A 20,862-nucleotide genomic window follows, 5' to 3' on the forward strand; every position below is an offset into this window, starting at 1 on the left:
TAAATGTGTACAATTATTCATCAACTATTTAATAGCTGTAAGACAAATTTTAAGAATCATAAAATAATTATCTTTAGATCTAGATACAAAGGTCATATTTGAGTTAATATACACTAATAATTCACAATAAGCTAAAATAATATGAAATATTATATTTTAGATGCATTTTTATTATATTCTATGAATGAATGTTTTGTCTGCTTATCTGTATGCATGCTAAGTGCATGCCTAGTACCCATGGAGCTCAGAAGAGGGTACTATATCCCTGGGAACTGGAGTCATAGATGGATGTGAACCACTGTATGGATGATGAGAAGGGAACCTAGGTTTTCTGCAATGATAACCAGTCGTCTTAACTGCTCAGTCATCTCTCCAGCCCCATTTGATGAAACATTAAACAGTATACGCACAACATTTTATTAAAATATGTGATATCATTATAAAATCAACTTTGCTTCCTACTAGCATCTTCAGGAAACTTCTCAACAGTGACCGCTGCAGCAACATCAGGTTTGTACTTAGAGTGTCATATTGATTGCCACCCATATGCACAATTATTTGTCAATTGATAATAGCTGTAAAAATTAAAATAAAACATAAATTTAAATCTCTATATTTGCATAAAATTATATATAATAAATTAGCATGTGCTAATAATTTATAATAAGCTAAAAGTGTCAAGGTAAAATATTGTGCAGTGGAAATAAATAATGAATAGCTAATATCCATTTAAAATATATAAATTATTTTAATTTTACCTATTTTTGCAGATAAACTAATAGTCAGGATTTCTAGGGTGACTTCAAGTGAGTCTTAATAGTATTATTTTTACATTTGCATTTTCACCAATACTTGGAAATTATCTGATGCTTCAGCAGTTTAATAATACTCTCTAAAGAAGAAAAACTGGACTTAATAATTTGCAGTTGAAGCATAAAATTTCACAAACATGGTTGAATATTGGAGGCTAATAACCTTGGTTGTCTGACTTTACTCTTGCATTCTGATTTTTAAAACTATGGTTATTGCCACTTGCCAGGGATGTAACCACTAGAACTGAAGTGTTTTCCAAAATATAGCCTATTAAGTACATATAATGTCACTGTATGTGTGTTTTCATTTCAGGACTGACCATTTGGCATTCAATGACAAATGGTGTGCTAGTCCCTGGGGAGGACCACCTTTTCCACTTCCAGCTTTTTCCCACAGTTCTTTGTGTAGGGTTGAGGCCTCATGGGGTTTTCCTTGTCCAGTTTGGCATGCTCATTGATGTCATCCTGGTTCAGGTAGTCACTGTCATGACAGTGAGACTTGTTTTCTCTGGGCTTTACCTAATCTTCTTGATAAATGGTGTAAGTGAGTCCTAACATTTAAGTAAACTCAGGAATGTCAAAATCACAATCTCCAATTGTTCTCTCCCCATTGTCTAAAAATTCTCAGACCCCCAATAGATGCCCAAAACAGCAGGTAAAATTAAACTACTATGCAGACGGTCACAGACTTAACAGAGGTTCAAATTAAGAATTTAGCCACTTTTAGGGTATAAAATGTTTGTGTTGCATTCTAATTTGTAATTTTAATATTTAGTAAATATATAAAATACACAATGCTTTAATACAAAGTAAGATTTCTCTTGCATGATTTTACCCAGTTATAACTTAATAAAAGTTCTTTGAGCATATTTGAAGTCAGCTAAGCCAAGGTGGGATGTTAGTACGTTGGCTGTATTAAATGCAGTTTTTATATTACATTTCTAATAATGATTGTCTTAATCAAGGGGTAAAACTACTGTACATGGAAAAGCATCCATATGTGTTATGTCTTCTCTTATGCATATGTTATTCTGATGAACTTTTACCTTTGCATTTTAGAAAACACCTTGTGATGTTCAAATGACCTATCCAAAGTTTAAGTGTTGTGATTTCTTATGTTTTGGGTCAGTTATTAAATATTAGTCACTAATAAGTAAGCTGTGTGACTCAAAAACCATGTGTAATGACAACTTTTTAGTGACTTATGGATGAGTACTGTATATAGCATGGATGCACTGGAAAAGGGTAGCTCATGTCCCAGGTAACATGGAGTGGCAAGGCAAATGATTGTATCATGCTGTTATGAAGGACATGGAAATCTACTATTATAGAACTTTCTTAATTCTTTTATGTCACTAAATTTTATATCTGAGATTACAGACATACCGGAACAATATTTCTGAAACTATAAATAGTCCCTCTTAGTTAGATTTGATAATTCTTATACAATGTGTACTGGTGCAATGTTTGAAATGCAAAATAAAACATGATTCATTAATTAAAGTGATTTATCACCGCCAATAATAACAACCCCAAAGCCCATGGAAAGTTCATAAGTGTGGCCGTACCCACAGTTATGTTTAGGCACAGCCACAGAGCAGCCCTGCATATGGAAAATGGTCATGTAGCCCACATTCATTTTTGCAATATGAAGAAATACTAAAAGTTCCAAAAACCACATTTTTACACATTCAACTTCCATTAATAATAATAATTTACTTTGAAAAAAGTCAGTTGATAATTTAATTTCATTCATCAAAAAATAAGCTGAAAAGGTAGCTAAAATGTTTCAAGACATTCCTCCAGAAACCTTAAAATAAGCAACAAGCCTGTAAATTAGTGTCCTGTTTCCCATTCCTCAGTTTACAGACTCATTACATGATTCATCTAACTGAGTTATTGAGGTCCATTTAGAGGCATAAAATATTATAAGAGAAATCCATGGAATGACTCGGGGGTGGACAATAAACACTAGAAATATCACAACAAAAAGGAAGCCATGAATGTTTTCTCCTGAACTGTGTTGAAGGAAACAGTCAAACAATAGTGAAACCAGCTGAGCGTATGCCCAGTGCCTTCAGTCCAAAGGAAAAGAAGGTAAAGAAAACTAATCCAAATACCCCATCATTTGAGCTACAAGAATATGGTCAACATACACTTGAGCTTATCTTTCTTATTAAAAATAAGCAAGTGATAGTCAAAATAAAGGTGAAGAAGTATTATAAACGTTGAGGTGTATCTTGTACTGAACTTGCCAAGCATACACTAAGATCTAATTTATAATTCTTGTATCACATAAAAAAAGTTGTATAAGAGTATTCATTCTTGGTAATGCATGGTCCAATTTCCTCACTGACTAACTCTACCAATTACTCCTTACGTACTTACAAAGCTATATAGTATCTTCGAACTTCATACACAGAATATACATAGAATATAAATATTCAAATACATGCCTGAGACTGTTCCTGAATATTTCTTGTAATGACAAAGTAGACTAAAAATAAAAAGAGAAGAGATTCATATACCATTTCACGGTGGACAGCCCAGCAATTCACACAGAGGAGGTCAGAACCAATTAGGTCACTTCACCCTATTCCTAATGACTTACATCAAAATAGTAACAATTATAATAGCAGCAGCTGCATATTATTATAAAAGAAAGAGTTTTTTCCCAATACTAGATTTCAAATATGATTTCAAATTGGTGGTGCTCATTTATATCTGGTAACTTGTGCAACAACAAAATATTATTTTTGACTATTTCCTTTCACTGAATTGCTTTAATTAATCCATAAGGAATTATTGAAAGAACACTAGGTAGTAAAATATCGTATTCTCTTTTGCATTAAGTTCATGTAGCACATGAGTCCTGAATCATACCTCTCATTTATTCCTCTCATAGAGCAAGACACTAGATTTATAGGGAGGAACAAGGCAATTAAACTTGAAAACTGCAGTTTCCAAGCAGTAATTTATTATGAATATGTCTTTCAGGGATGTTAAGTTTATTCCCATTTTTATATGCCTTGAAGACAGAGTTTGAGAAAAATCAACAAACACATGCATCATATACTCGGCATTAGTACTATAATAAATTCTGCCAAAGAGAATTTTTATACGATAACAGGTAAAAAGTCCATGTGGGTTATGTTCTTTTGTTCAGCTGCCTTTGTTGCCAATTACTGTAAAGTTTTACTAACCAATTTGGAGCACTAGAAGGGAGCGACAGGAGCTGAGGCCACATTACACAGATTGATTTCTTGGCCGCTGCGGTATGCCTGGAGGGGCTCTTTGGAGGTACTTGCTCGTGTGCTTGAAGGCTTCCTACACAGTAGTCCTTTGTTGCTGATGGAGCAGGCAATGATTTCAGAAACATGAAAGTTTCAATACTGTGGGTTTTCTCTATTTCACACAAAATGCAACATCTTGCCACTAATCCACTGTGTGGTCGAAGTTGGGATTGAAGAGGAGAAAAAAAGTAATGATCAGTTTTTGTGAAGGATATGATGGTGGGCCAAAAGCATCTAGGAAGAATTGTGCCCTGGATTGAACTGCTCAAGTCAGGGATGTAGAGATTTTATCCATTGACAAGTATATTGTGGTCTTCATTTAAGGAAAGACTGTTTTCCTACTTCTAAGCCTTCTTCACTCTTTTATGACATGCCCCCAGTATCATCACAACTAGATAAATTAGACTTTTCTGTGTGTGTTATTTCCAGGTCCTTCTGTCATATCAGCACATATATTCCATACTTGTCTATTTCAGTTACTACCAGGAATTCTTCAGAGTCTAATTTAAATATGAATTCGCTTGTGAAGATGGTTCCAACCTCTGCCTACTTCCCAGTGCTTTCAATTGCGGTCTTAGTGCCTCATTAAAACTAATCAACATAAGAAAAAAAAACTAATCAACATGCAGCTTGGCAGGTGGAGTGCCTACCTACTGCTTACCCTAGGGAGTTACTTTTCACTGCATCATAACCTGGGTGTGGCTGTATACACCTACAATCCCTACACTCTCAAAATGGAAGCAGGATGCTCAGAAAGTCGGTCACCTTCAGCTACATAGGGAGTTTGAGACCAGCCTCAGACCAACCTGTCTCCACCACTCCTCTGAAAAAAAAAAAAATACAAAAATGATTAATGAACTATTTTCTTACATCAAGCTCTGTGAGAACAGAGGCTATGCTGTACCATAAACCTTTTTTTCTCCCTCTATCTTTTACTTCCACCCTGTAGATTGTCATGACACAAGTAGCCATAAAAACTGGTGGATTAATGATCACTACAAGGGTTGTCTTAGTAGGAGTTCCTAGAGCTGTGATAAAACACTGACGCCAAAAGCAACTTGGAAAGGAAAAGGTTTTTTTCAGCTAACAGCTCCACATCAGTCTATCACTGAGGGAAGTCAGGGCCCAAATTCAAACAGAACAGAAACCTGGAGTCAGGAGCTGATGCAGAAGCCATTAGAAGCGTTGCTTATTGGCTTGCTCCCCGAGACTTTCTCAATCTGCTCTTTTGTATAACCCAGGACCACCATCCACAGTGGGTTGGGCCCACTAATTAATAGAATGCACCACAGACTTGTTCACAGGCCCATCTGCTTGGGATATTATGTTTTCAAATGACGCCAGACTGAGTGAAGTTGACCTAAAACCGCTCAGCACAGGACTCAAAGGGTCCAAGCACCCTCTCTTCCCTCTCTTGCCAGTGTGGGCTTGAAAGTTAGCAGACAATAGAGGTATGTAGAGCTTCGGGAAGCAAAGATCCAAAGACAGCCCAAGCTACTTATTTCCCCAAATTTAGTCTTCTAAACACTAAATATGTAGAGTCTTATGATCCTCTGGCAAAATAACAAGTGTTATGGAGTTAAATTTTCAGAAATGCTTAAAGCATCATTGATATTCTAATCACAAACAAAAACATGGATATGTAAGGAAATGCTTTTTTTTTCCACCTATTTATTTACCAAGAGTTTCTGACATGCTATCAAATATTGTGACTTTTGTGAATTGGGACACAATAATTAAATGACTTGCTAGATAAATAGTTCTTATGTTTTAAGTAGAATGTGCATTTGTATTGAATAAACATATTTATTTCTATTTTTATTTTATTAAATGAGATTTTCTGCCATTTTATAGCATTTTAAAATAACTCCAATCTTTATGCTGTTTTTAGATATAACTTTTCCATTAGTCTCCCAATGGTTTATGTTCATTTTAATCAGAACCAGTTTTTTTTAAAGTCTAATTTAGTTATTTATATGTTCATCAACCCTGACTATAAATGTCCTCAAACAAGATTTAGCTTCGTGGATACATGATACAAATATTTAATTTTCCCTATTGATCTTATAGAAAGCATATGAAATTTCTGAATTCATTTTGCTTGTTATAGTTTTAAGCCCCAGCAGATGGCAGTACAGTGTTTCCGTTCATGTTAAAAACGCCAGTGAACAGCCCTACTCAATAGGAGCAGCACTAATAGAACTCAGTGGGAGGAAAGGAAAAGATGTGAAGTTGGGAAGGAAACATGGTGGAGGAGTCTGGAATGAGTTGGAGAGGAATTAGAGGTACAAATGATCAAAATACACTATACACATATATGATATTTTCAAAGAATAAATAAAAAGTAAAAGTGTTTTTTAAAGTTAGAAATAATAACAAAACAAATGTTATGGAGTTAAGTTTTCAAAAACCCTTAAAGCATCATTGATATTCTAATCACAAACAAAAACATTCAAATGTACACATTGCCCTGAAAAATAAGATACATATTATCTTGTAGACAAATAAGAATATATTGTATTCTTAGAATTTCAAAGTTAATTTCCAGAAGTATATGTGTCTTAGTATGTCTCTGTGGTGGTTTGAAAGAAAATGACCCCCAAAGGGAGTAGCACTATTAGGAGGTGTGACCTATGGAGTAGGCATAGTCTTGTTGGAGGAAGTGTGTCACTGTGGAGGCAGGCTTCTTATATGCTCAAGATACTGCCCAGTGTCTCAGTCTACTTCCTGTTGCCTGCATATCAACATGTAGCAGCTACCTCTCCAGCACTTTATCTGCCTGCATGCCCCCATGTCCGGCCATGATGATAATGGACTGAACCTATGAACTGTAAGCTGCCACTTCAATTAAATATCTTCTTTTATAACAGTTGCCTTGGTCTTGGTGTCTATTCACAGCAATAGAAACCCCACCTAAGACAGTCTCTCTATAGCATATCCATGGAAGCAAGGAAGACGAAGGATAAACAGGCTGAGAGCTACAAAATGAAAGCTCCTGGGCAGACAGACTATGATCTAGCACTATAGACAGATGTGTTTGCATTGAAACCCCTAGGAATAGCTGTGACAAGATGCAAAGAATTATGGAACAGAAATAGCCAATGGGTATCTCCACTTTCATTATGTAGTGCACTCGCAAGTAGACATTTTATCTTAACTCAAAGTGATTTTGTTGATGACATTTTCCTTTGCAGACTGTATAGACTTTATTAACTCCATTGTGTTTTCAAATAATAAAGAGTAAATGAATTATTAACTAGATGCTATAATAAACTCTACAACATAATGTCCCATCTAACACAACCTTGCTCAAGATATAAAATTTGGGACTTAGGTACTTTTCCATTGCTGTGTTAAGACACCATGACTAAGGTAGTTTACAATGAAAGCATTCAATGGGGCTTTAGTATCAGAGGGTTGGAGTCCGTGATCATCATGGTGGGGACCATGGCAGGCAGGCAGGCATGACACTGAGGTTGTAACTGAGAACTTACATCTTGATCCCTAAATATGGGGCAGAGAGAGAGTCAGAGAACACTAACTGGGAATGACTTTTGAAATGTTTGAAAAGCTAGCTTCTAGGACACATCCTCTCCAACATGGCCACACCTCCTAATCCTTCCCAAGGAGTTCCACCCACTGAAGACCAAGTATTCAAACGTATGAACTTATGGTAGCCATTCTCACTCAAACCACCATAGGGATTTAAGTGACTAAACTATAAGTTTACAAAAATAGAATGAACGACATCAACATTCACATTTAACATCAGTGAAGAAATATTTCTTTCTGTCAAAAATGCCTTGATTTTTTTGTAAATGATTCATCAAGTGAAATAAATATTCCTTTTTACAAAGTGAACTCCATCAATCCACTATAAAGCTAAAGTGATGGAAAACACACAAGAAATACTCAGCCATTGTTTATACCAAACCAATTGGAAATTTACTGTTCAAGATGCTTACAATCTGAATCATTATTTTTTAGGCAATGCTCCAATAGAGTGCCAACCTGACTCACGGCCTTGTGCTAACACTGGGAATTGCATAGCAACTGATTTATTTTGTGATGGAGAAGTGAATTGTCCAGACGGTTCAGATGAAGACACAGAACTGTGTGGTAAGGCCACCCACCTTCCTTCACTCGTCTTCATCTTTTCTTCTCCATGACTGGACACACACACACACACACACACACACACACACACACACATATACACTCACACACACACACACGTACACATACACATGCATGCACACACATTACATACAAATACATGTACACGTACACATGCACACACACAATACAAACAAGCACATGTATGCACACACATGCACACAACACACATGTGTATGCATGTATACACTTATGTGTACACATATGCATGCATACACACATGCACAGACTTGTACATACACATTTAGTCTCATTTAGCTGAAACTAGTGAAGAGTGATTTAGTACAATATCCATATGCATAGTTGAACACAAAATCTAATAAAGATATTATTTTTAAACTTAATTGCATAATATTAGGTGTAACTAATTTTACACAATCCCATTTGAGAACTCTGTAAAGAATACTGTGACCAGTCACACATGATTCAGGGAGGGGATGAGGTCATGTCTTTCCATCTCACCTTGTCTTAAGCTACCACGATTCTTAGGAATACAAAGTAATAACATAATACTTTTTCCGATATTTTCCCCATCAAATGTCACTCCTCTTGTCCCTACTTCATAGTATCAAATCAGTGAACACCATCCACTTTTCCTCCTTCTTTTCCTTTCCCCTTGCCATTCTACAGGTAGGACAAACAGCTACGGGTAACAACTCAGCAACAATGTTTTCTGGGGGTAAAAATGGTGTTTAATGAATCTATTTTGTTATTTGTTGTGATGGTTCTCATTTTAATTTCATTGTTAATAAACACTTAAATAACACACACACTACACCAAACAGTAATCCTGATAATCTAAATGGAATCTCTCTTTGATTTATAGTTCACTGCAGTTTGCTTCCACTTAGAAAAGCTTACAGAAAGAATCTTATCAAATAATGTAGTTTCATTGCAGCCTAACATCATGTAAGTGTAAATTCAGATTGTAAGCAATGAAAAGTACCATGAACTTAAGTCTAACCTATAATTCATTTTTGAAAACTTAAAGGGAAGGCTGAATTAAGCCTATTTTTGGTGTGACCCATTATCACCTTTTGATTTATTTCTGCTTTTTTGAAGAGGAGTCTCTGACCTTGAGCTCACTATTATGACGCTTCTGTCTATGGTTCCTGAGTGCTAGGGTTGCAGCTCAAGTGTGTAGTATGAGTCAACTTTATAGAGCTTGTAAAGTTGTTGGTGAACATAGCTCGCAGGGTGTTTTAAGGCTACTAGTTCCTTATCTGTTACCACTGTGTCCTCATATTCCTTGACATTGATTCAAGATGAAGTTTTGAACAAGGCACTAAAGAAAATTCCATATCCATTAGGTCCATACTTCAGAAGACAGGTACTGTGTCTGTTTCACAGAAGCTTAGCTGAAAGTAACTGCACCTGAGATTCTTCGACTCAGAAATCCAAATTCAAGTGTTCTTGGATAAATTTCAAGCATGCAGAGTTGAACTTTTAAGTGCAGTTGGCATGTATTGGAAGTACAGGCTGTGGAATGTTTTTGATCTATTTTATATGACTAAGCTACTCAAAAAGGAAGGTGGTGACTTGTGCACTGTGGTTTGTTTTTGTTGTTGTTGGTTTTTCTGGGATTTTACAAAATCTTTTCCAAGAGAATATGATCCAAATGTGCATCAAAAACAATAATCTGTATCAAAGTTAGACATACAGTTTTAAACCTATGTACTGATGATTAACAACTTTAAAGATAGGAAATGATGTAACAACATTAGACAAATCAAATAATTTGAAAATACGTCTCACTTATTGTTTGGCCTTTAACCTCATTGAGTTCCTCATTTTCAAAATAAGTTGATAACAATTCATATCAACAATTAATCATAAGATTACTAACATAATGATGATAAATTGTTTCCAAATAAATTTTAAAGTAACAAATTCTTTTTTCTGAGTCACAAGATGAGCCTCAGCATTAAAATTAAATGTCTATCTTTGCTTTAAACGCATGATGATCTCCATGATATTTTTTTAGTATATGGCGGCTTTATATTTATTAAACCTTAAGGTCATCCAGCTTTCATGGGACTCTTAAGTTTCTGTGTGCTTATTGTCTCCATTCCTTTGTATGTATTATAAAGTTAGTGTTGTATTTATTTCTGAAAAATAGTTTCAAGTCATTGTTTAGCCAAGGTAGCAGAAAAATCAATCAAGCGAACTATCTTCAGGCAGCAGGTGTTTCAGGGCACAGGTGATGCTATTCATTTTAATCAGTGGTGGTAGTGAACTCCCGAGGCCTAGCTATCCCTTCAGAATCAACTCCAATGTTTAGCAGCAGGACACCACCTCAAAGCCCTCATGCGTCAATCCATACTCAGAGAAAAAAATTATAAGCTAATTTAAGAATTTTCTCTGTAAGACACTGACCTTTGATCTCTCTCTTATTTATTGATTTTACCCCAGCTGTGAGATCTAATTCTAGTTTGTGTTATTAACAAAGTCATATTAATGACTGCTGCTGTACCAAGTTTCTACATTTAGTCTTTGGTTATTTAGGTTTGCACAACTTATAGCTGACTACAGGTAAAGTAAGATTTCTTTAAGTTGTGTTTCTCTTCTGATTAGAATTGAATCAGCAAGAAAGTTTCCTTCTTAGCTGACCTATGTAGACAAATGATGCTGACTAGGCTCTTAGGCCAAGATGCAGGGCTGTCCCAAAGTTGGCAAGTGTTCTTGTAGTTTGCACGCTCAAATGTATGTTTGCATGTGATACCTTTGGTTTGTCTGCATAGATCATGTTTAATTCTTATGTCCTGGAGAAGTCAATGCCTGAAGAAAGACCGAATTGGTAAATATTGAGCCAGCAGAGGGAGCCCGTGGTGGGCCCCAAGTGCATGCCATCAGGACTGCTTTGTGAATGTAGGAAAGGTGTCTGATGGCTTAAAAAAAAAAAAAAACCTAGACAAACAAATGGATCATATTCTTTGGGACAGGCTAGACATGGTGATACAAAAATCCTAGCCACTTAAGACGATGATGGTCCTATGAAAGGAGTCACAGATACTTGCCTAGGTGTCAAGGATGCCAGCTTCCTATCAGTCATCCTCTCTTACTTGGCTCTTTCATAAACTGTTCACAGGCAAGGGGACATTTGGAAACAAACACAGTTTAGTTGCAAAATAACTGATTAAGCAACTCAGTCACATGACTCCATCTTCTGCAAGTATACAAGTCTGAGGAAGCACAGAAAAGTCTTCTGCTCCTGAGGGCACTGCAACTGAGTCCAACAAACACAGAATAATCTCAATCATTTGGAAAATTACGAATCTGGTTGTACAGCGTAACACTGTTGACTCTCTTTCTCTTGAGACAGTCAGAAATAAGTCTGGAGAAGAGCTAAATTCCCCAGCATAGCATTACAACTATTTAAAGTGCTCTGCTTTCTCCTCTTTTTATTTCATTCCTTTCTAATTTTTATGATGCTGCTTACATAGCCTGTATTAGTGTTTAAGAACCTTGCAAAAGATGGAAATTTTAATTCACTTTTGCTTGTTTAATGTACACTGTCATGGGAATTGCAGATCAAAGCCTCCAAAGAAAGGGGCGTGTTATGAATATTGTTTACAACCAAGAGACTTAATCCCTCCTATTCCATGACATCTTATATCTAATATTACCTGACATATTCACACAGCCACAGCTTGTGATGGAAGGTTTTTGTTGACGGGAAATTCTGGGCCTTTCCAAGCTGATCGTTACCCAAAGCCAGACGGGTCAGATGGTGTTTGCCGCTGGATCATCAGGTAAGAGACCACTGTCTATGTCCTGATCTTCAGTCTGAAAAACCTCCAACATAATATTTCCCCTTTCTACAGTATGTTTAAATAAATATAGTTTTCACTAACCACCAACTGGTAGATTGTCTCAAAGTTCCTCTTTCTATCTTAACATTAAAAACTACTCTGTACCATGAAAAGCTTTCCTTGGTGCAGTGAGAAGGGGCTTGGACCTGCCTAGGCTCAGTGTGCCGGGCTCTGCTGACTCCCCATGGGAGACCTTGATTTGGGGGATATGGGGTGGCTTGGGAGAGAGGGCTCAGAGGGAGGAGGAAGGAGGTGGGATCTGTGGGTGGTATGTGGAGTGAGTAGAAAATTTCTTAATAAAGAAAAATGAAAAAAAAGATTAAATAAAAAAAGAAGAAAAAAAAGAAAAGCTTTGTATGAGAAAGAGCAGTAGTTTACTGGGATCTAAACAACCATCCCAAAACAAACTATAGACATCATGATCAGTCTTAATCTAATCAGTCAATTAAATAATTTAGCTTTTCTCTTTTTAAAACTAGTTACTATCTGCGCCCCCTCAAGGATCAAAATAAACACAATGAGTTTTATACAAGTTTAGAGAGGAAAACACTTAATATGCCAGTAAAATATTTGGGACACTGAGTTTGCCTACCCTTACATTGATAACTACATTTAACAGCTGACCAGTGTCCTGTAACATGGATAACAAAGATGGGTCTTGTATTTTCACATCTAGCTTCTTCAGATTCAAGATGTGTGCATTCATAAACATAAATAAGTATCTTTCACCCCAAATTTCCACATCCACATTGTTCAGAAACTATAGCTATAGTATCAAAGTCATTATAAAATACAATAATGAATGAAACAGGTTTAGCACATATCAAGTGGCCTATAGCAAGGTTAGTTAAGATACAAATATGAAGGTGTGAATATTACATTTAAAAAATTATCTATTTTCTTTAAAAAAAATCCCAGGGAAACAGAAATGCCTAATATTATAACAACACAAGATTATAGTCTCCTATTAGTCTTATTTTCATAAGTGCTTCTATTTATATAAGATCACAATACATATTCATATATAATATAGATATTAATATATTATAAATTATTTCCTGTATTTTTGTAATTATAATTTGAATTAAAATATAATTAGATCATTCTGCTCTTCCTTTTTCACATTCTACCCCTCCTATGTCTCCCCACTCATCACCTCTCAAATTGATGCCACTTTTCCTTAGATCATTGTTATATATATATACACACACAAATATATATACATATATATATGTAGAGAGATTCACAAATACATAAATGTACTTGCTTAGCCCATTTTTATTGTTTGTGCGTATATGATTTCAGGGCAGACCACTTTGCATTGAGTAACCAATAAGGGGCTTAAAACCTGGGAGAGACTAATTCTCCATCTCTCAGGTGTTTCTGTTGTCCTGTTTACATTATGTGAATTGGCTTTTGTGATCCAGAAGATAGCAGGGAACCGTATGAAATTGTTCTTCTCCTCTCTTTCCTAAGTTCTTCCTCAAAAAGGCAGAGGAGGTCAATGAGCAAAACGACTCTAAGGATGCTTCTCTGATGTTCATATGAATTATTGTCTCAAAGCTATGTCAGATAAAGAAGTCACTATTTTCTTGACTACACCTGGACTTCAACTAAAAGATGAGAAATAAGTTTTTCATTTTCTGTCTTCTTGAGCATTGACTCTAGCTTCCCTGGTGGTTTTACGGGCAGGTTAACTCAACAATTCTCTGACTGCCCTAGAGGAATCAAAAGCTAAATAAGCAGCCACCACCATCGGCCTTGCTCTCCGCCTCTCGATCTGGCGGGGCTTCTCCTCTCCAACTTGATCTATCTGCCTATGTCGTACTCCTGTGGACACAAAGCAAGTCTGGGCACAAATGTTCTGCTATATCTACTTAACTTACTCTCGTAGACTTATAAGTTTATTGCCACAACGTAATAACTCCATCACACTGAAACTTTGCAATGATCTCATCTTTTTTCTTGCTATAAACTATCACTATAAGTTACACTGACATCATTCAATTCATGATCATAGTATAGTGCATACAAATATTAGAGAATGTGAGGATGAGTCAACGAATCTGACTTGGAGTCAGAGACTTTCTGGTAAACAAGACAGCAAGTATGTGGCTAACATTCCACTAATATTGTTAAGTGGATAAATGGAAAGGGGAATGTGGAATATATATATTGTGGGACATCTTCATTCAGCCATACAAAAGGAAGAGATTCCTATTCATGATTGAAACTTGATGATCATTAAATGAAATAAGCTAACCATGCAAGATAAATACCTCATAATTTTTTCATAATAACTTTCGGTTAAGTGAAGTACTTAAAATTGCTAAATTCATAGAAGGAGGTAAAATATTGTTACTGGGGCCAGAGGGACAGAGCATTGGAAAGGTTTTGTTTTAAGAATACAGAGTGTCAATTGTGCTAGATGAGAAAGTCTTAAATATGTATGTTCTGGTAGTAGTTTCAGGACTATATTGTATTGTGTGGTTAAATTTGTAGAATGGATTACCTCATATGCTTTGTCACAGAATGGAAAAATACAATCAAATTGTAGAATGCATTGAGATTTATCACAGCTTAAAGACTTTTACCTTTTTTTTTCCTTTTAATTTAGTGTACATCAAGGACTTTCCATTAGAATCAGCTTTGGATCTTTCATTTCACATTATACAGATATGCTAAACATTTATGAAGGCGTAGGACCCAGCAAAATTTTAAGAGGTAAGTTAAAACAAACATATAGTTGGTTATAACAATGAAAATGAATGTGAAGCCTTGAGAATGGTAACGTTCCTATGTGAATTTTGATTAGAATATTAAGTCAACATTTAAGTCACTAAAATAAAGATGGTTGTCACTGTCAAAAATAGGAAATGGGTGCTGTGTGTGACTTTTTGCAGTAAAACTAATGTTTTTAAAATCATGTGAAATTTCTTTTAAATTAGGTGTCATTCATTGTTTAACTGTTGACCCCATTTATTAAAACCAAATAGCCCTTAAGATTTCACGCTCTTTTTTCATAACACTACATAGAACAGTTCGTCATTAGTGCATAGACAGTGATGGAGCTGAGGAAAGGCAGGGAATAGATTGGTGGTCCACACCGAACCCATGAACTTCATTCCAATTGGCCTAAAGTGCACAGCCTGGTTATCACATAGAATGAAATTAGAGGAGAAATTCCAGAGGAACTTAAATAGAAAACAGAACACGGAATAATCAGCTTTCCTCATAACTGTGGCAAAATAGTCCAGGAAGATCAGTTGTAAGTCTTGATATTAAAAATTAGTAATTTCATCTTTGAATTGTATAAATGATGAAAATGATTCCAATCTAGTTAAAAGGTTTTGATTGATTTATTAATGATAAATATTTAAGCATATCCCAAAGATACATACCTTTAGTGCATATTGTTGTCCTAATATTGTACTGGATAATCTGTGTAAACTCTCTGATTTAATATGAACATGATTGCAACATACATATTATAGAAGAGTGAAGTGAAATAAAGAGGAACATGTTAAGTTCAGAGAGAGAATATTAGAGGCAGAAGTCAACCCAAAACATTCTACCTTTAAATACAGGGGAGTTATGTACTGTGTTCTAGCAGTACAAGAGAAACACTGTAATGAGGATGCCTACAACACATAAGATCATGTGTTCACATTCACTTAAACAAATAGAACATTCAACTGACAATCTGTTTCTGTAGCTTAAAACTGCCGTTCCCTAAAATAAATATTGGCATAACTCAGATGGTTAAATACTATGGCCCAACTGGATATCACCAAATCTAATACATCATAAGTAGATGCTAGCTAGAATCATCTCCGACATTGTGTAAATCAGTTTCAGTCATCTCAATAAATGCCCCCCAATTCATATAAAGTATAATAAAATATATTATATGGATGATAAAAATCTAACTTTCATACAGATAGATGTAAATGTTTTATGTTCCATTACTCTTAAAATACCTAGTTCTTTAAAATGTATTTTTGTGTATTTAGCTTTGTAGTTAAACATTAAGCAAACATTGAGATAATTAGGCATATGAATGTCATAATACAAAAGGAATTATCACAATAATGTTATATGAAGCTAATATTCACAAAGAGAATGAGTTTATGAAAGTCCATTTAAATTATAACAGTCACTTAAAGATTCTACACAAAATGTTTCAAATTAAAAATATAAAATATCAATTTTAACAAGAAAAAAATGAGAAAAGTCTTTTAAAATCAAAACACTCACCCTTAAATAATGACAATGATTTCTCTAATATTTACCCTGTGGATTGAATTATAAAAACATGGGATTTCTTTATTTAAACTTAAACTAACAGGTTTATATTCTTACATTATGATAATATATTGTATGTTCATGGATGCCAGAAGAATTTACAATAACTTTATATTTACTTTTATTGAAAGGCAGCTAATAACTAATTTACAAGCACATGTTTTCAAAACTGCTTTTTATATATTTCTTTGTTTGAGAGATGTTTATTGGATAGTCATCACTGAATTCTAATTCAGAATATAAAGAACCAACACAGTTTTTATTTTATCATATTGGGAAATGTATATATTTCTTATTTAAATCTGAGGAAATTATCTAAAGAAATTATAAGGGAAGAAAATTACCCAGTGTCACAGAAATAGTTGTTATATACTTTATTAAGATAGTCAAAATAGATAAATTCCAGAAGTATTTGTCAGTAATTTTTAGATAATACTTCTAAATAGATTGCTAAGCAGTTAGGTCAAAATCTTGTTCTTTAGGTTCTAGTAATGAAGACATGATCTTAATTCAGTGGTCTTAATAAAGACCCATGTTGAGAATTATAGGGATGGACTGGGAGCAGTGGTCTCTTTTCCACTAGTACCTAAAATAATCAGTAATTTTTGAGGTACAAGGGTGAGTCTAGAGCTTTGGTACCTGCTGGGCAAAGGGCTATGTTTGAAATACATCCTTAGTTTTGTTGTCTTTAGCTTTGGAACATGGTCTCACAAAGTTTCCTATGATGGTTTTATTCACCTTGTGTCACCCGAATGCCTTCAACTTACAGTCCTCCTGCCTTACTCACCCAAGTAGCTGGGTATCTGGGACAATAGTTCCGTTTCACCAGACTTTGCCAGAAATGTTTTGTCTCCTTAAAAACACGTGATAGCAATAGCCTTAGCAAATACAAAATTAAATAAAATGCATGCAAATATATCCAAAATAAAGCAGCTTTGATAAGATTTATGCTTTCATTGACATACTTTTTCTACACTCAAAAGTACCCATTCACTCATTTTTCTGGAAAATGATTATTTGTATGAAAAAGTTTGTTGCTAATTTAAGGAATTGTCTCAGTCCACAACTGACAAAAATCACCTCATCAGACTGCCTAGAAAAATTAAGAGTGCTTTCTTGATTATTTCCATCGCATTTTTACAATAGCAAATAAATTCCACAGTTATTTTCTTATATTAACTAAAATGTCTGGATTTTTCTAATGAGGCATCTAGTTGCTTCTCCATGTCATCAACACATGGCCCCATACTGAATTCACAGTTGGCACTCAAGGCTACATGTTGGGCATCGTTGAAGTCCTCTACATCATAAGCTGATGCTCTAATAATGCCAGCATTTTTCTTTCTAAATAAAAGATAGTAAATGTTTTTTACAACATCTGTTGAAACCTAATCTATGGAATATCTGCTATTTCTCTCTTTGGACTCTTTTTAAACACCTTGCATTTTTATCATGTTTCTCGGCTCTCTTCTTTCCCTAACATTACCCACCACAGTTACTGCTGTTAGAAAACAAGTGATTATTTGATCAATGATAGTTATGCAATCTTATGTAAATTAAAATCCATGCAAGTGTAAATTTAGAAAAAGATATTGCTGAATATTATACTATTGGTTGTAATGTAATATTAGAGAAAACCCAGCTTTTAATATTATAAGGTAAATTCTTTCCATAAATATTTGTATAGTTTAGGAATATTCAACTACTCTGTTTATTTATATTTTATATTTTAATACATGTGCTCAGTCATCAACTATAATGTGCTTCTGATCTGTCCATGTGACAGAGGCACACGAAAAATAAATCATAACCTTTGCTTTTGGGGACTTAAAATTCTAATTGCTGAGGTAAGGAAACAAGATCACCCACGGAGCGTTTGCTAGGTGCTAACCACTGTTCCATGTGGAAATCACATATTTATCCCTTAGACGAAGTTTGCACAGAAAGCAGGTGTGCTACATCAGAGTAGAGGGGGACAAAAAGAAACAGTGTGAGTCGTGGAGTGGGACTAAATTCAACAGTGTCTCCTGAGCCTAGATCTTAACCATTTAGCCCTCTGGTACCCTCTTTGATGCATAGCGTACCATCTGGCACAGTGGTTCTGATTCCATTTGGGGTCAAAAGAGTTTTTCAATATAATTAATGCTTCATGAAATCTCTACACTTTTTCCAGAGATGTCTGTATACCCAAAGCAGATAAATGAGCTTCATGAACTAAAGTCTTGAACTATCTAAACCTAATCCTTAACATTTGCAAATGTAGGATCTAACACACTGTCAAGGATGCTGTTATGTGCCCACCCTCTTTTGATCCCCCCAGAAGCCACTGTGTATAAGAATTTTAATGTACAGGAAATGAACATGGTGGCAGGAATGAGGCAGATAAGCTTAAGGCAAAGCTTCTATAGTATTCATATCTCTTAAGTGATTGCCCGAGATTTTCAATATGAGAATAATGCTGGTTATGAGTTACATACACTGCTAGGTCACCTAGCCAACATAAGTCTTCATGAGCAAAAGCTGAATGAAAGATACATCATGGATGGAACATTAATACATGGCTCAGTGTTTGAGTATGATATTTCCACTGGGTTTTGTTGAAATTGCCATTATAACATGAACTTTTACTAATTTGTACAGAAGTACATATTTTTCAATATTTCATGATGTATCTCTTTAAAAGAAAATGAATAGCAATGATGTGTCCTCCATCTGAAGTTTGACAATTTTCAAAGGCCTGAATTTGATACATACTCCAGATTGCCCATCTAAAATATGTGCTTTTGTGTACCTGAACATTACACATTTAAACATGTGGACTTTCCCCTCCCCAAAACCCAATTCTTATTCTCCTAAATGTGATATTACTACCTTTGATGATGGACATGGTAAGCTATACATTGTTGCAAAACCATTTCATGTAATGATAATTTTATAAATTATATGATTTCAATTAATACTACAAGCATATCAATGCTTGAGAATCAAAAGTGGAAAGATACTCTATAGGTGGCAAAGTTAAGGCAGAACAATAATACAATCAACATCAATTCCATAGAAGCAATTCTTACATTGTCTATTATTGTTTTGAGTTTCAAAAACCATGCACTTTTTACTTCCATGTGATGTCCCTGTGCTAGGTCTCATTACTGTGGTATGGGACACAAAGTTTACCTTTAGCCCTGTAACTTCTCAACTTGTGGCTTTTAGAGGAACATACTTGGTAAAGTAATTCATCTTTTTCCTTTGTGGGTAGAAACAGAATATGCTTATAATCATTTGTCAATATTTTCTTTCACAGCCTCTTTTGTGGAAACTAACCCTGGAACAATTCGAATTTTCTCCAACCTAGTTACTGTCACCTTTTTGATAAAATCTGATAAAACTGATTACGTTGGCTTTAATGGCACCTACGACACCTTTAACATCAATGACCTTAGCAGTAAGTACTTTCTACTGGTCAGTCTTTGACTCTCCAGACGCTCTAGTGTTTTTAACATCAGCAGGACCTAAATTTTTGAATATGTGAGTTCTTTCCTAGCTCTTAACTAATTCTCTCTTTAGATAATAGTTAGAAACAAATAATATATTAAAAGTAGTTTATATTCTTCACAGGAATCAGATGACCAGCTTCAGTAAATCACAAGTCAATCTAACAATTAAATTAATTTTTTTTTATATTCAGTCAACATTACAAGCAAAAGTAGATTAGTATAAACTAATTCTGAAAAAAATTCAACATGAAGTTGATTTGATTAAAGTACTGAATTTAGTTATAAGGGGAGAGAAGCAGATGGGGCACAGTATATGTGGGTAAATAGTGGAATCAATATGGAAAAAAGAAGCAATGTAAGTTTTTTAAAGCCCAATACTGTAAGAAACACAGTAATTTGTCATAGTGAAACAAATATGTATTTTAACTTAAATAAAATAAATACTTTAAAATAAATAAAACTAACCACAGTTAAGATTAACAAAAAAGAATAGCTTGATGCACAGGAAACAAGCAATTAAAAAACTGTATAAATTTGGATTATTTTCCATATAATTCAGGTTTTTTTAAATTCACAGATTATGAGAAAATCAATTGTGCTTTTGATGATGGCTTTTGCTTTTGGATCCAAGATCTCAATGACAATAATGAATGGGAAAGACTTCAGGGGTCACTGTTACCTCCCTTCCCTGGACCAGATTTTGATCACACATTTGGAAATGGTTCAGGTATGATTTACATTTATTCATAAAGCAAAACAAAAAAAACATGCACTGTTACTTCACTTGAATGAAGCTTCATTAGGTGAAAAAAATATGATATTTTTCTGTTATTAAGGAATAATTATATTTGAAAGAAAAATAGTAATCCAATATCTAACTGTAAGTTTTTATAACCTGTATTATTTTACCCCTTCACCCAGATATGGTGATGAAAGCAAAGGTCATTAGAGATAAGAAAATTAACTTGTG

At 34.7% G+C, this 20,862-nt stretch overlaps 1 protein-coding gene across 2 annotated transcripts in view; it reads left to right on the plus strand.

The window, feature by feature from the left end:
- Tmprss15 (transmembrane serine protease 15) overlaps window positions 1–20,862 on the plus strand; it is a 112,520-nt gene that overhangs the window by 22,014 nt on the left and 69,644 nt on the right. The window contains exons 7-12 of one of the 2 annotated variants that reach the window (XM_059277574.1): window positions 466–510; window positions 8,093–8,224; window positions 11,925–12,033; window positions 14,711–14,817; window positions 19,700–19,840; window positions 20,470–20,619. In XM_059277574.1, coding sequence (XP_059133557.1) covers window positions 466–510; window positions 8,093–8,224; window positions 11,925–12,033; window positions 14,711–14,817; window positions 19,700–19,840; window positions 20,470–20,619 — 684 coding nt within the window. The remainder of the gene's footprint in view (window positions 1–465; window positions 511–8,092; window positions 8,225–11,924; window positions 12,034–14,710; window positions 14,818–19,699; window positions 19,841–20,469; window positions 20,620–20,862) is intronic. The other variant, XM_059277575.1, reaches the window with a different exon arrangement.

Source organism: Peromyscus eremicus, chromosome 12 (genome assembly GCF_949786415.1).
Source record: "Peromyscus eremicus chromosome 12, PerEre_H2_v1, whole genome shotgun sequence".
In the NCBI taxonomy this organism is placed as follows: Eukaryota; Metazoa; Chordata; class Mammalia; order Rodentia; family Cricetidae; genus Peromyscus; species Peromyscus eremicus.